At 48.7% G+C, this 11,858-nt stretch overlaps 2 protein-coding genes across 2 annotated transcripts; one reads left to right on the top strand and one right to left on the bottom strand.

The window, feature by feature from the left end:
• The first annotated feature begins 369 nt into the window (after positions 1-369).
• Positions 370-1,738, top strand: LOC135671947 (ethylene-responsive transcription factor 12-like). The gene has a single exon (XM_065180386.1). The coding sequence runs from the start codon at positions 753-755 to the stop codon at positions 1,260-1,262; it is 510 nt and encodes a 169-aa protein (XP_065036458.1). The 5' UTR covers positions 370-752; the 3' UTR covers positions 1,263-1,738.
• Positions 1,739-9,213: 7,475 nt separating this feature from the next.
• On the bottom strand, positions 9,214-10,331 carry LOC103982109 (ethylene-responsive transcription factor 9). The gene has a single exon (XM_009398925.3). It carries the CDS (start codon positions 10,230-10,232, stop codon positions 9,498-9,500), a length of 735 nt encoding a protein of 244 aa, XP_009397200.2. The 5' UTR covers positions 10,233-10,331; the 3' UTR covers positions 9,214-9,497.
• Between the last annotated feature and the right edge of the window lie 1,527 nt (positions 10,332-11,858).

Consider the following 11,858-nt stretch of genomic DNA (forward strand, 5'->3'; position numbering starts at 1 on the left):
AATAAAGTAGGGGAAGTGGAGCAGCGGGGATGGGGCTCATACGTCAAAGCCAGACCCGCGAAGCAGTTAAAACGCCACATCGCTCTCTCTTTCTCTCTCTCTCTCTCTCGTCTGCCCGCGTTCGCACGGGAGAGACGCATACACGCGTCATATGGCCGTGCTGTTCCCCGCCCCACGACACGGCACCGCTGCGCTCCACGTGGGGCATCAGAGGCGGCAGCAGCGGCCCCACGCTGAACCACTCGCTTCCCTCCACCCACCGCTCGACACGACCCCTAGCCCAATGGCCCGACTCCGTCCTTCCTCCGCCTCTCTCTCTCTCCCCCCTACTGGTTTTATTCCTCCCACTTTATCTGCGCCCAGAGAGATTGCTGTGTGTGCGTGGGACAGCGATGAGAGAGAGAGAGAGAGAGAGAGAGAGAAACGTGGCGAGTGATATATAATAATCGTGTCAGGCGCCGTCCGCAGTCCGTACAGCAGATGGAGGGGACTGCAGAGGTGTGTAGGGCTGACGTCAGGCTGCGGTGGGGGTGGTGGTGTGCGCGCCGTGGAGAGGGTAGTCACATGACACCCCCTGCGACACGTCAAATCAGGCGGCGGCTCTTCTCCCCTCCTCTGTCTCTTCTTTGGTTGGGTCTCTTTGTGGGAGGGCAACACGCCTCGTTGGTCTCTCCCGTCCTCTCCGTTCTCCTCATCGCCCCTGCGAGAAGATAAGGTAGAAAGAGAGAGACGAGGGGTGGGAGAAAATAGATATGGGGTCGAGAGGGGAAGGGCACCATTACAGGGGGGTGAGGAAGAGGCCGTGGGGGCGGTACGCGGCGGAGATAAGAGACCCGTGGAAGAAGACCCGGGTGTGGCTCGGCACCTTCGACACACCCGAGGAGGCCGCGCTCGCCTACGACCGCGCCGCCCGCTCCCTGCGCGGCGCCAAGGCCAAGACCAACTTCCCCTACCAGACCCCCCTGCAGCCGCAGCCCCTCCCGCCCTCCGCCGCCTTCGACCTCAACCTCCCCTGCCACCTCTGGCTCGCCTCCCCTCCGCCGCCGACGGCCGTTCCTCCACCTCCGCCGTCCACCGCGCTGGTCCTGGGCCTGTTCGCAGGCTACGACTCCGGCGAGGCACTGCCGCCGGCAGCGAGACAGGCGGCGTCGGCGGCGGCTCCTCAACCACCGGCGTCGTCAGCCTCCCGCTTCCGGGATGTAGGGAGGGATTTGCCCTTCGATCTTAACGAGCCGCCGTCTTCGTCGCTGCTGATCGGTTGATCAGCTCTTCAACTGCACGTGCCTTCTCTCCGTTTCTTCCCCTCCTCTCTTTCTTTCTTCCTGTGTAAGGTCCGTCTTTGTTTAGAGTTAATGCCAGTAGCTGTAGAGTAGATCAGACTGCAGTCGGCAGTACTGTAGTCATCGATCGAGGCGAGATCGGACGACTGTGTAACATTAACATGTTTTTGGAAGGATTCCTTTCTTGTGATGTTTATGCCCTTAAGAGGCGCGCGCGCCACGGAATGCGGAGCAGAGCCGAGATCAGCCGCTGCCATGGTCGATGGACATCACCGAGGTGGAGCTGGAGCTGGAGCTGGAACTGGAACTGGAACTGGAACTGGACGCCGACGCAAGATCGTGCATGGCGGAGAGACTCGTCACTCTTGCTTTCCCTCTACTAATCCCTTTCACCTGCGGTTATTTTAATGGGTTGGACGTGGAGTGGTTGTTGGTATGTATATATGTATGTATGCATGCGTGTGTGTGTTGGACTTTTCATAAAAAGTAGGCAGCGAAGCGGCGGACGGTAGCTTTGTGCGGCGGCCGCAGGAAGGTGCACTTTAATGCACCCACCGGCTGCTGTTCCTTCGACAAGCCCTTCCGTTTTCTCTGTGTGGGCCCGCCGGTGCACGTGACGCAAGGAAAAGAAAAGATTGTGCTTGTAACGCGCTGAAGGGTGGGGGCGGCCGAGTAAAAGTAACACTTCGCTTTCAATTATGCCAATAGTTCCTTTTTCTTTTTTTTCGGCTAAAGCAGGACTGAGATTAGTATATATATATATATATATATATATATATATATATATATATATATATATATATATATATATATATATATATATATATATATAACACACCTAAATCGACGTTGTGACATAATAAACTAAGAGAGCTTATCCCATCTTTTAAAAACCTACTACTTCTCTACTTCCGTATATAATTACTATAACAAGTTTCAAAGTGAATGAGTTTAACTTGTTTATAAGGGGTTAGGAAAAAATATTATTGAAATCTTAGTTACCCCTATGTGGTTCAAACTTAGGAAAAAATATTATAAGGGGTTAGAAAAAAATATTATTATAAGAATGTTCGAAATAAGAATATCTAAGTTCTCAATGTGTCAATTGCATAAAGATCATAAAGACTAAGATCGAGGGAGGTTTCTCCGACCTAGTTCCTCCTATATTTAAATTAGTAACTCGAGGTACATTTTTAAAATACTTATGATTATCTTTCTTGTCATAAATGGTGAGAAGAAAGTTTTGTTTTCTCTTTTCTCCTTGGGAGCCAAATGGTGGTGACATTTGACATGTCGAATGACAATATATCAATTATCATTTGAACTCCCTCGCCCCCCCCCCCCCCCCCCCTCCCTTGTTTTCTCTTTGGGCGCCAAATGGTGGTGACATGTCGAATGACAATGTATCAATTATCATTTGAACTCCCTCCTCCCCTAAAGGTGCACTTCGATACTCTTTTGATAGAGGTTTGAAGTACAACATTTAGTTCATCCGACACATTAGTGATCGAGATTTGCTTTCGCAGTTCGAGTTGTTTCCATCGTGACATATATCTCTTCATACGGGTTGGATTTTTCTGACTCCTATTGGTCAATAGCAAACTTCCGAAGCCTTTGTTTTACTGGTCATGCCTAAGGGAAAATGCTTAGGTGATGTTGGGCTACGTTTGGGTTGATTTTTGGCATATCTTTTGATGTCCATGCAAACATCTCATCATTCTCATTAAGGAAATTGATAATTTGTACTCGTTCCTCTTTGGGAAATGTCACCCTAACTTTAACAACTTGATCAGGATGAGCTTTATTTAGGGGTGTCTCGACTAGTGATTCCACCAACCACGACTGCGGGAGGAATTTGGTGAAACTTCAAGGATCCATAAGTAATGCCTCAGATCGTACATTCTTTGGTAGAGAGACCACCATAAGGTAGCATTGGAGTGTCTCGGGTTGCTTCTTAACTCTTCATGCTGGTCCTCACCGAGAACTTCATCACCATATTGTGGGTCGACACCATCGCCCTTAGCCTATTCAGCATGAAAAGTCCTATGATTTCATATATGCTAGGAGAATATCGACCACTATGAACTTAGTTATTATCGTTTTGGAGTACAACTTGTCCCCAAATGTGACGTATATGTTCACAATCCTGAGTGGGGAGATCAAGTTACCAGTGAACCTCATCAGCAAAAAGGTCATAGGGGTAAAGTCATTGGTCAAGATCCCAAACTTTTGGAAAGCATGAAAGTAGAGCATGTCAGTAGAACTACCTATATTAATCATGACCTTTATTAGAGTGTTGACCATCCTCATAAAGATGACCAAGGCATCATCATGGTTCAAGTCAAGGTACTCCATCTCTTCCTCTTTGAATATTATCTCAAGGTCATCCTCCATCCGTGAGCACTTTTCAATGGTAGCTCGGGCATAAGCTTTATGAGTTGAGGAGCTAACTCCTTCGAAGGCTACCCCACTAATGATAACGTTAATATGTTTTCCACTAGACCTTGGGGTTGAGATGAAGGCTCATGGTCCCTTTTGACGGACCTCCTAAGAGGTCCCCGACCAATGAGTTATTTAATCTATTCTTTCAAGTCACAACAATCTTTCACATCATGGCAATAATCTTGATAGAAGCGATAATACTTGGATAAATCTCTCTTCTCCAATAGAGTCTTCATTGGCTAAGGAGTTTTTAGGAATCCCTTCTCTTATTTGTAATAGGACTTCGGTCCAAGTCATATTTAGTGGGGTTGATTTGGGCCTCGAGCAAGGCAATTCTATCACTTCTTCCACGCCATAATAACCCGGGATTGTAGTTGATCCTGTCTCGACCTTTTGTGTGTCTCTTTGCATTTACTTGAGACCCTTATCTCTACCACGCTATATATTGATCGACCTATTGGAGTAATTCGGGTACCATCGTTAGTGACCTCTCTATTGATGATTAAAAAAGACGAGAAGACTTGAGTTCCATCGTGAAGGTTTGTATGATAAGTGGTGGGTGTACATCTTGCACCCCTTAGATCTGGTTGGTAAATTGAGCGACGAAGTTCGAGAGCGTCCCCTCCCCCAACTTTATGCATATATTCCTGAGATGGTGAAGCTCAAATTCTCTAGCAAGCTAAATAAAAGAACTGATAGAGAGTGGCTTTAAACAGGTGTACCATTCTTATGTCAAACCTCTTAATATAATTGGAAAAGTATGATACATTAAAGCATCTAAGGTGTCATATAACAATATTTGGGCATAGAAAGTAGCAATATATTCTAATAGATAGGTATTACTATCGAAGGCCTCCAATGATGGAAGATGAAAGTTGGCTAGGATCGATTCCTCCTGAATGTCCGTTAGTGAGTGGTGATCGACTCAAAGTGGGGTTGATTGACCATTTTTCTCTAGATTGTTGGAATGCTTGTCATATTTCTTTCAAACATTGATTCATTTATTATAGATAGATTCTCAAGGAATTATTTATCAAATTTGTCGATTAGGTTTGGAATTTGGGTGGAACAAGATGGTGGTATGCCATTTCATTAAATTACGTAATTGGGGAACAAGGTACTTGCTCGACCGATGGCTCGATAGGCCTCGGGCACTCTTGAAATATTGGCATTACGTTAGGTGGGGGAACCTTGACAAGCACTGGTGTCGATATCGATTAGGCCACTGGCTGCGGTTGAGGTGGTGGTGTCGCTTATTGGGTTAGTTGAGACAAGAGCAGAATGACAGCTTGCATCATGCCCATTAGCGTTTGCACATATTGGGTGAAATTTAAGAATGTCTCACCAGGGATGAGCAAGTGACTTGGGGTCACCCTTAGGTCGTTGAATGAACACCGATATTACATCAATGTTTGTGTCGAGATAAATGCGTCCACGTGCGAAAGGAGTACCCCCTGAATTAAAGTACCATAGGTTGGGGGTAAGGCCTTCTTGCTCGAGCATTTGTTAAAAAGGTTGGTAGGTGGATGTTCTTATAACATCGAGCCCTCTTTCTAGCACCAAAATATTAGAAAAAAATATCAATGATGTCTTAGTCAACCTGATTGGTTCGAATTCCGACGTAGGACTATCTGAGGTATCTCCGAGGTGTGAATATCAAGCTCCCAAGGTGCCACTTGCATGAAGACCAAGGTTAGGAAAGGTTTCCCAACTTAGTGCCTTTGACGCTCAAGTTAGTAACCTAAGCTATATGAGTATGGACATTAATAGCTCGAGGAAGTCCCCTCTTTTTATTTTAGAGGCTGAGTTTTTATACCTGATTGTAAAAGGTATACAAGAAAACTTATTGTGATTGTCTTTCTCACCGTAAAAGATAGGAAGAAAACTTGTAATTAGCTTTTATACCATAAATGGTGAGAAGGAATCTTATCATTGTCTTTCATACCATAAATGATGAGAATAAAGTTTTATTTTCTTTTCCCGTGGGGTGACATATCGAATGATAATGTATCCCCTATCATATGGGTACTCAACTTTGTGTACCAAAAGAGAGATCACGTATCCAAATGTGTTTACCTCCAACTCGGTCTTTACATATTCGATAAGGGTAGGACAAAATTCATTGATCTTCCTCTTTAGCGAGAGAAACATATCATCATATTTCATCAGCCACTCAAAGTTTTGACCAGCCCCGGTGAAGGAGTGCAATGGTGTAGGAAGTTTTAGATGAGCTTCACGAGATATAGGCAAAATAACCCCATGAAGCTCCAAACTTGCATGATCGGTCACTCTCAGAATGCCTTGACTTTGTTTGGATCAATTTGGATTTACCTCTGCCTAAGATGAAATCAAAGTAGACGAGGGTTTGTTTATTGAACTTATACTTATTCGGGTTGTTTTTCAAACTTGTACTTCTTCGAGTTGATAACACATTGGTGTTTATCCAAAACATTAAATTGCACTTCTTCACATGCTCAATAAATAGTTGCAAGCAAAACCTAAGCTATTAATAAAAAAAGAATCCTATAAATATATCCCTCTCGAAATGCTGTAATAATTTTCATATGTCCCTCTTATTAATGTCCGTGAAAAAATACTTAACCACCAAATAGTTTGAGTTTATAGATTGTTTAGAAATCCAAAAATCACTTCTATTATTCTTCATCCAAAAATGCTAACAATTGGTAAGTTTCATTTTTAATAATATTTTTTAAAATACTTTTGATGTTCTCACCATCTTATCATTTTAAATTATAATTTTTTAGGATAATTGAAGTTCATTAGAATTTCAACATCTTCCCCTTGTTAGCCATTCGATAAGGGTTAGGTACAATGATAAATATGTAAGTTTAAGTTTCATATTTAAATATATAATTAAATCTATAGACATTGATAGGAAAAATAACAGGGCTACCAACTCGCCCCACCACTTAGGCCGAAGAAGTCACCTAAGCAAATGCATGGGCAACTCATGCTAATCCTCTACAACTACCGATAGGAAAATAGTTTGCCAACTCCTGCCTGTCTCGACCCTTGAAAAAAGGCCAATAAAGCATGCTGACATCTTCAACCATAGCTAAGGGATGACCCACACATTAAAACCAAGCAACATGACTCAACATCCCCAGCTCCTCCTTATGGAGGAACTCTACAAGGGACCATCCCCTGCCTGTCCCAGATAAGCCAGGAGCCTTGGCAAAGTATATCATCATGATCATCCTCCAAATGACACACTCATCAACTACCATGATCAATAATCCTTAAGTCAGGTAAGGGACACCCTAATCTATCGTTAACCTCATGCTGCTGATCGCTCATGCATAAAACCTAAGCCCCCAAACCAAACAGGGGCAAGCGGGTTATATCTGAACTCTCTTGAGCTTTGCTAAACCCCTTCCACCTACTCTATTGACTTGAGCATTGGAGAGGTCAGGTCAGGACATCCCCTTGACGTCAACTATTTATGCAGGACCCCGATGCATCTAAGGAGCACCTCAAAACGACACTAAGCGCTTCCAAAAGGCCAAGATGCACCTCGAGACCACCCCAAGCTTCCTCTAATATATAAGTAGTTCCCCGAAATGACTACAGATCAATCGTCAAGAGCGGGAGTATGGATCCATTCGGGCTACCTCTCCCGCCTCAACGCGGGCCCCCGGGATGGATCTGCACCTTCGGAACTAAACCAAGCCATGTCAAATTTTTGATCAATGACACTCAAGGCAATAATAGACACAAATTAGCATGAGAGTAACTATGTATTATAAGTGTCTTCAACCAAATGGAAAATGTTAACTTTGAGTCGTATAATTATTCTTACCAAAGAGTTCTCTTAGCGATGACCACGGATACATTGTGATTAAGCCCGCTGTCTCGGCTCCCCCCTCGATTGCATCGTCGATCACCAATAACCCATCACCCTCGGTCATGATTTTGAAATGGTTTGTATTCCTAATCATAGGGAGTATTAATCCTAGACGACTGATATCAAGCTCCATCATTTATCCATTTTAGGTGCGCTCCTATCTTGACAAACGACGCATCCCTAATCGTCCTTATTTGATATAATCATATGGAAGATATGTTCACTAACCATCGATATATGGATGAGCTGACTCTACGGTCTTTGCCTTGGGAACTGATCTAACGACACCAAGATAATAATATCGCCTAAGTATTTCTCATGTTTGGATAGAATGACTCATACTAAATGACTACTTTTTTGTGATCCAAGTGGTGGGGCTCAGACATCAACCAAACTGCGACGGCGAAGAGCCAGATCGATGCTGCAACGACGTGTCGTGCATCTGGAGATGCACCGCTTCCAAGGCGGTCATCCTGACCCGCGCGCCTCCCTTTCTTTCCATTGGTACAGCCCACGTCCACAGCTCGTATGTTGACCGCGCGCACGTAGACGTGAACGCCCCTATCACGGATGTGGCCACGGTGGGAGGTGGGATGCTCTCGGGAGGTTCTCGACCACAAAAAAGAGTGGTGGGATGGCCAGATCTCGGTGTCCGCGTTCGGCCGCCCCAACCCGCATCTCGTTCCAACCGATACGGCTGGAAAACAGGGCGTTGGTTGGGCCGTGCGCGCGTGCCCGCGCGCTGTCCACGAGAACCCCGACAAACCGCCCCCCCCCCCCTTCCTTACCGGCACCCACTAATGCAAGGGCGTGGCCGCACGTGGGAACCCTCCCCCACTTCCCGCACCACCCACACCGCACGGGCCCCACTTGCCGACGCCCTTGTGCTCCTGGCCCTACCCACCTCGCGGTCCGAATCCGTCGCGGGTGTGAATGGAATGACCCAAAATCCAAGTCGCCGGTCGGGAAAAGTCGGATGGGGGTGAATCCAAACGTTTGGGCCCCGCGAGAAGCGGCCGCCGCGCCGCTCAACTGCGGCCATGGCCCACCGCTGTCCTCCACCACGGCTCCTCCCCCCAGACGACGCCCGTACGCGAGCAACTATGCGGTCGCTTCCTTTTTCTTTTGGGACCGCCGAGGGCGACGGGCGCGTACACCGCCTAGCTCGTAGATTCGAGGACAGGCGTCGTCAGCACGTTTCCTCCAGCGTGCGGTCCTTTTTCCCTACGCCCTCTCCAGTGTTACCCGTCTCCCTTACTGGCCCGCTAAACCAGCCCCGCACTGATGAGCTCACCGCTGCCTCCCATCACCAGGCACGTTGATGCGGAAGATGAACAGGAACGAAGAGCCCCGCCTCGGCGTTAGAAGAGGTGGGTGGGGGGGGGGGGGGTGGATCATTCGAAGCAAAGGTTGTCTTCATTTTTTTTTGTGTGTTTAGGAAGGGGATTATGAATCGTTAAAGAAAGAAAGATATAATAATAATAATAATAATAATATTTGAATAGATAAGGATGAGAGGTAGAGAGAAGGTAGGAGGAAGAAAGGAGCGGAGGCATCAACCCACGCACTTCCCCTTCCCCCTCCCACCGTAGCAGATAATAAGAATACCACCAACAAGAGAAAGAATAAAATTAAAAGAACATTTATTTTCCATTAGTAACAATCATAAAGAGAGGGAAAGAAAAGAAAAGAGCGAGACGACAACACCGAGGTCGGAATCTCTCCTCTGATGGCACTACTGATCTCCTTCTCGGTGAAGGAAAACCAACTATTTTACAAAAACTCTCTTTCTCACACCTCTTTCATCTCCTGATCCGAAAGAGAGACATTCTTGAACGTGGAAAGGGACGATTAGAGGACCTGCTTTAACTACGGCGTGGGATAAGATTTGTAGCGAGGTGAAAGGCGAGTCAAGCGATCTCGGGCGGAGGCGGCAGGTTCAGATCCAGATCGAGGGTGAACATCTTGTGCGGCGGCGCCGAGTGGTGGTAGCAACGGAGGTCGAAGATGGAAGAGTAGTCCGAGTCGCTCTGGGAGCCTCTGGCCATCCGACCGTGTAGACCGGCGATCATCATGGGAGGGCACAGTGTCAGACGGTGGTGGTTCATCGCCGCCGTCGCCGACTTGTCCGGTCTCACGATCGAGTCGAAGAGGAAGCACGGGTGAGCCGCCGGCATGGCATGAGCGGCGATGGCGGGGAATGGCTGGAAGGGGAATCGCGCGCCGCCGCGGTGGACTAGGCCGCGGTCGAGCGAGGGCGAGAGCGGGATCGCGAGGGGGGGCACGGCGGCCGATGCCTCGCGACCGGACGACTCCACCGTGCTGCTTTGGCTGCTGGGGCTGCCACCACCAGCCGCCGTGGCGACCACGACGATGCCGGGGTTCGGGTAAGGGAAATTGGTCTTGGCCTTGGATCCACGGAACTGGCGGGCGGCAGCGTCGTACGCCCGTGCGGCCTCCTCGGCCGTGTCGAAGGTCCCGAGCCAGAGCCGGCTCTTCTTACCCGGGTCTCGGATCTCCGCTGCGTACCTCCCCCACGGCCGCTTCCTTACCCCCCGGAAATGCGTCTCCTTCCCACCTCCATCTCCACCGGCTGCCCTTCCTCTGCCGCAGGCCGCTGGCTGCTCTCTCGGCGTCATGACCATGGTAAAGGTCTCTCCTCTTTCTCTTCTTTTTAATGCTCTGCCTTTTGTTTCCTTTATCCCCGCTTTCTTTATAGTGCTCTAAATGGGGTCGATTAAAGAGACGAGAGGAGGGTGGACGGGGGTTTATACATCAATTTACAGCGATACTTGGACGGGTGGAACGGAGAATTTGAGAATAATTCGGCGGAGTCAACGAGCGGTTTGACTGTCCTTTGCGTGCCGCTCCCCAAACACCCCTCTCTTTCTCTCTCTCTCTCTCTCGCCCTCCACCCAAATTGAAGGCCCCGCCCTTCTCCCCCACTTCCATTAGATCTGTGGGGCCATGGGAACATCCGTAGCGACCTCGCCGGGCGCTTCGGCGTTGGAAGTCCCTGTGTGTCGGTGGTATATTTAAATGGTGTAATTCTCGTTTTGATGAGGAAAGAGATTTGAGAGTTACGTGACGCATCGCCAGACGCCCAGCGAGGACGGGACGAGCGGCTTCTCCAGCTCCGTTTCGCTTGACTGACGGCCCTCGAAAGGGAGACGGATGGCGGCCCCCGCGGAGACCGGACAGCACGCAACGACGGCACTAACGGCGTCGCTTCCGCCGCACCCACTCGCCGGGGCCCATCACAATATGTCGGCACCGGCCGGTTCCGTGCCGCGCAGCTCGGATCGCGTAGCAGGGCCCCACTGCTGTGGCGCTGGGTCCCGCAGACCTGGAACGACGTGGTCGCGATTTCCATGGCCGTCTTCCTGGCGACCGTCTGCCCCCACGGTACTGACCGTTACGTACGACGGGGGCAGCTGCAAACGGCCACGTGTCGGAGAGTCCATTCGTCCTCCTGGCGTAGCGGGACGGAACGAATGGGACCATTTAATTGGCCGCCCGAAGAATGGACGGCTGAGACGAGACGGCGGGAATATAGCTGACCGATTCGAGTAAAGAGATGGGTCGGGTTGATGTGACAAGGGTGGGGTAGAGAGGGCAGAAGGCTTGACTGGTAAGACGCGCCAAGTGTGAACGTCGTTACGTGCCGCCTATTAGTTTCTTCCAGCGTGTGCGTCTCCCCGAGGTGGGTCGTGGGCGTCTCTCACGGCATGCACTCCATGGACGCTGTGGTACACAGACTATGTGGGAGGGTTCGACGTGATATGATTCCAAGGACAGCTATCGTCGAGTGCCCATCGTTGTTTGTGATGGGCGACTGATTTGAAGTGGGATCCCCTGTTGTACTGCTCGTATGCAGTGTGGGAGGACGACCGCTCCACCCCTTTGAGACTGTGTCCCATCCTGAATGGTTGGTGTAGGTTTTTCTGGAGCCTATACCATAGGAGCCATGGCATTCACATAGCACTGGACCCCCTATCGTTCGTTTGTCTGGGTGAGATGGCCATTGGCCTAATACCTGTGCATCACGCACAGGTTACTTACCATGGAGTGTGCATATTTTTCTCCTCTCATTCCATATGATGATGAGATTCGCACGGTTCTCAGCCTCTTTCGGTTGGGAGGACAAATAACAGTCTTACCATAAGCACCCCGAGGAAGGTTTAATGATGAAATGGAATGAAGAAGTATCTCAGATGGATTGGGCTGACGAGAGTCCACTTGTGAGAAGTTGGATGACTCAGATTACCCTC

The sequence above is a fragment of the Musa acuminata genome, chromosome BXJ1-4 (genome assembly GCF_036884655.1).
Source record: "Musa acuminata AAA Group cultivar baxijiao chromosome BXJ1-4, Cavendish_Baxijiao_AAA, whole genome shotgun sequence".
Taxonomy (NCBI): Eukaryota; Viridiplantae; Streptophyta; class Magnoliopsida; order Zingiberales; family Musaceae; genus Musa; species Musa acuminata.

Excerpts from the sequence above, each read along its gene's own strand:
- LOC135671947 (XM_065180386.1), top strand. The coding sequence starts at position 753 with ATGGGGTCGAGAGGGGAAGGGCACCATTACAGGGGGGTGAGGAAGAGG.
- LOC103982109 (XM_009398925.3), bottom strand. The coding sequence starts at position 10,232 with ATGGTCATGACGCCGAGAGAGCAGCCAGCGGCCTGCGGCAGAGGAAGG.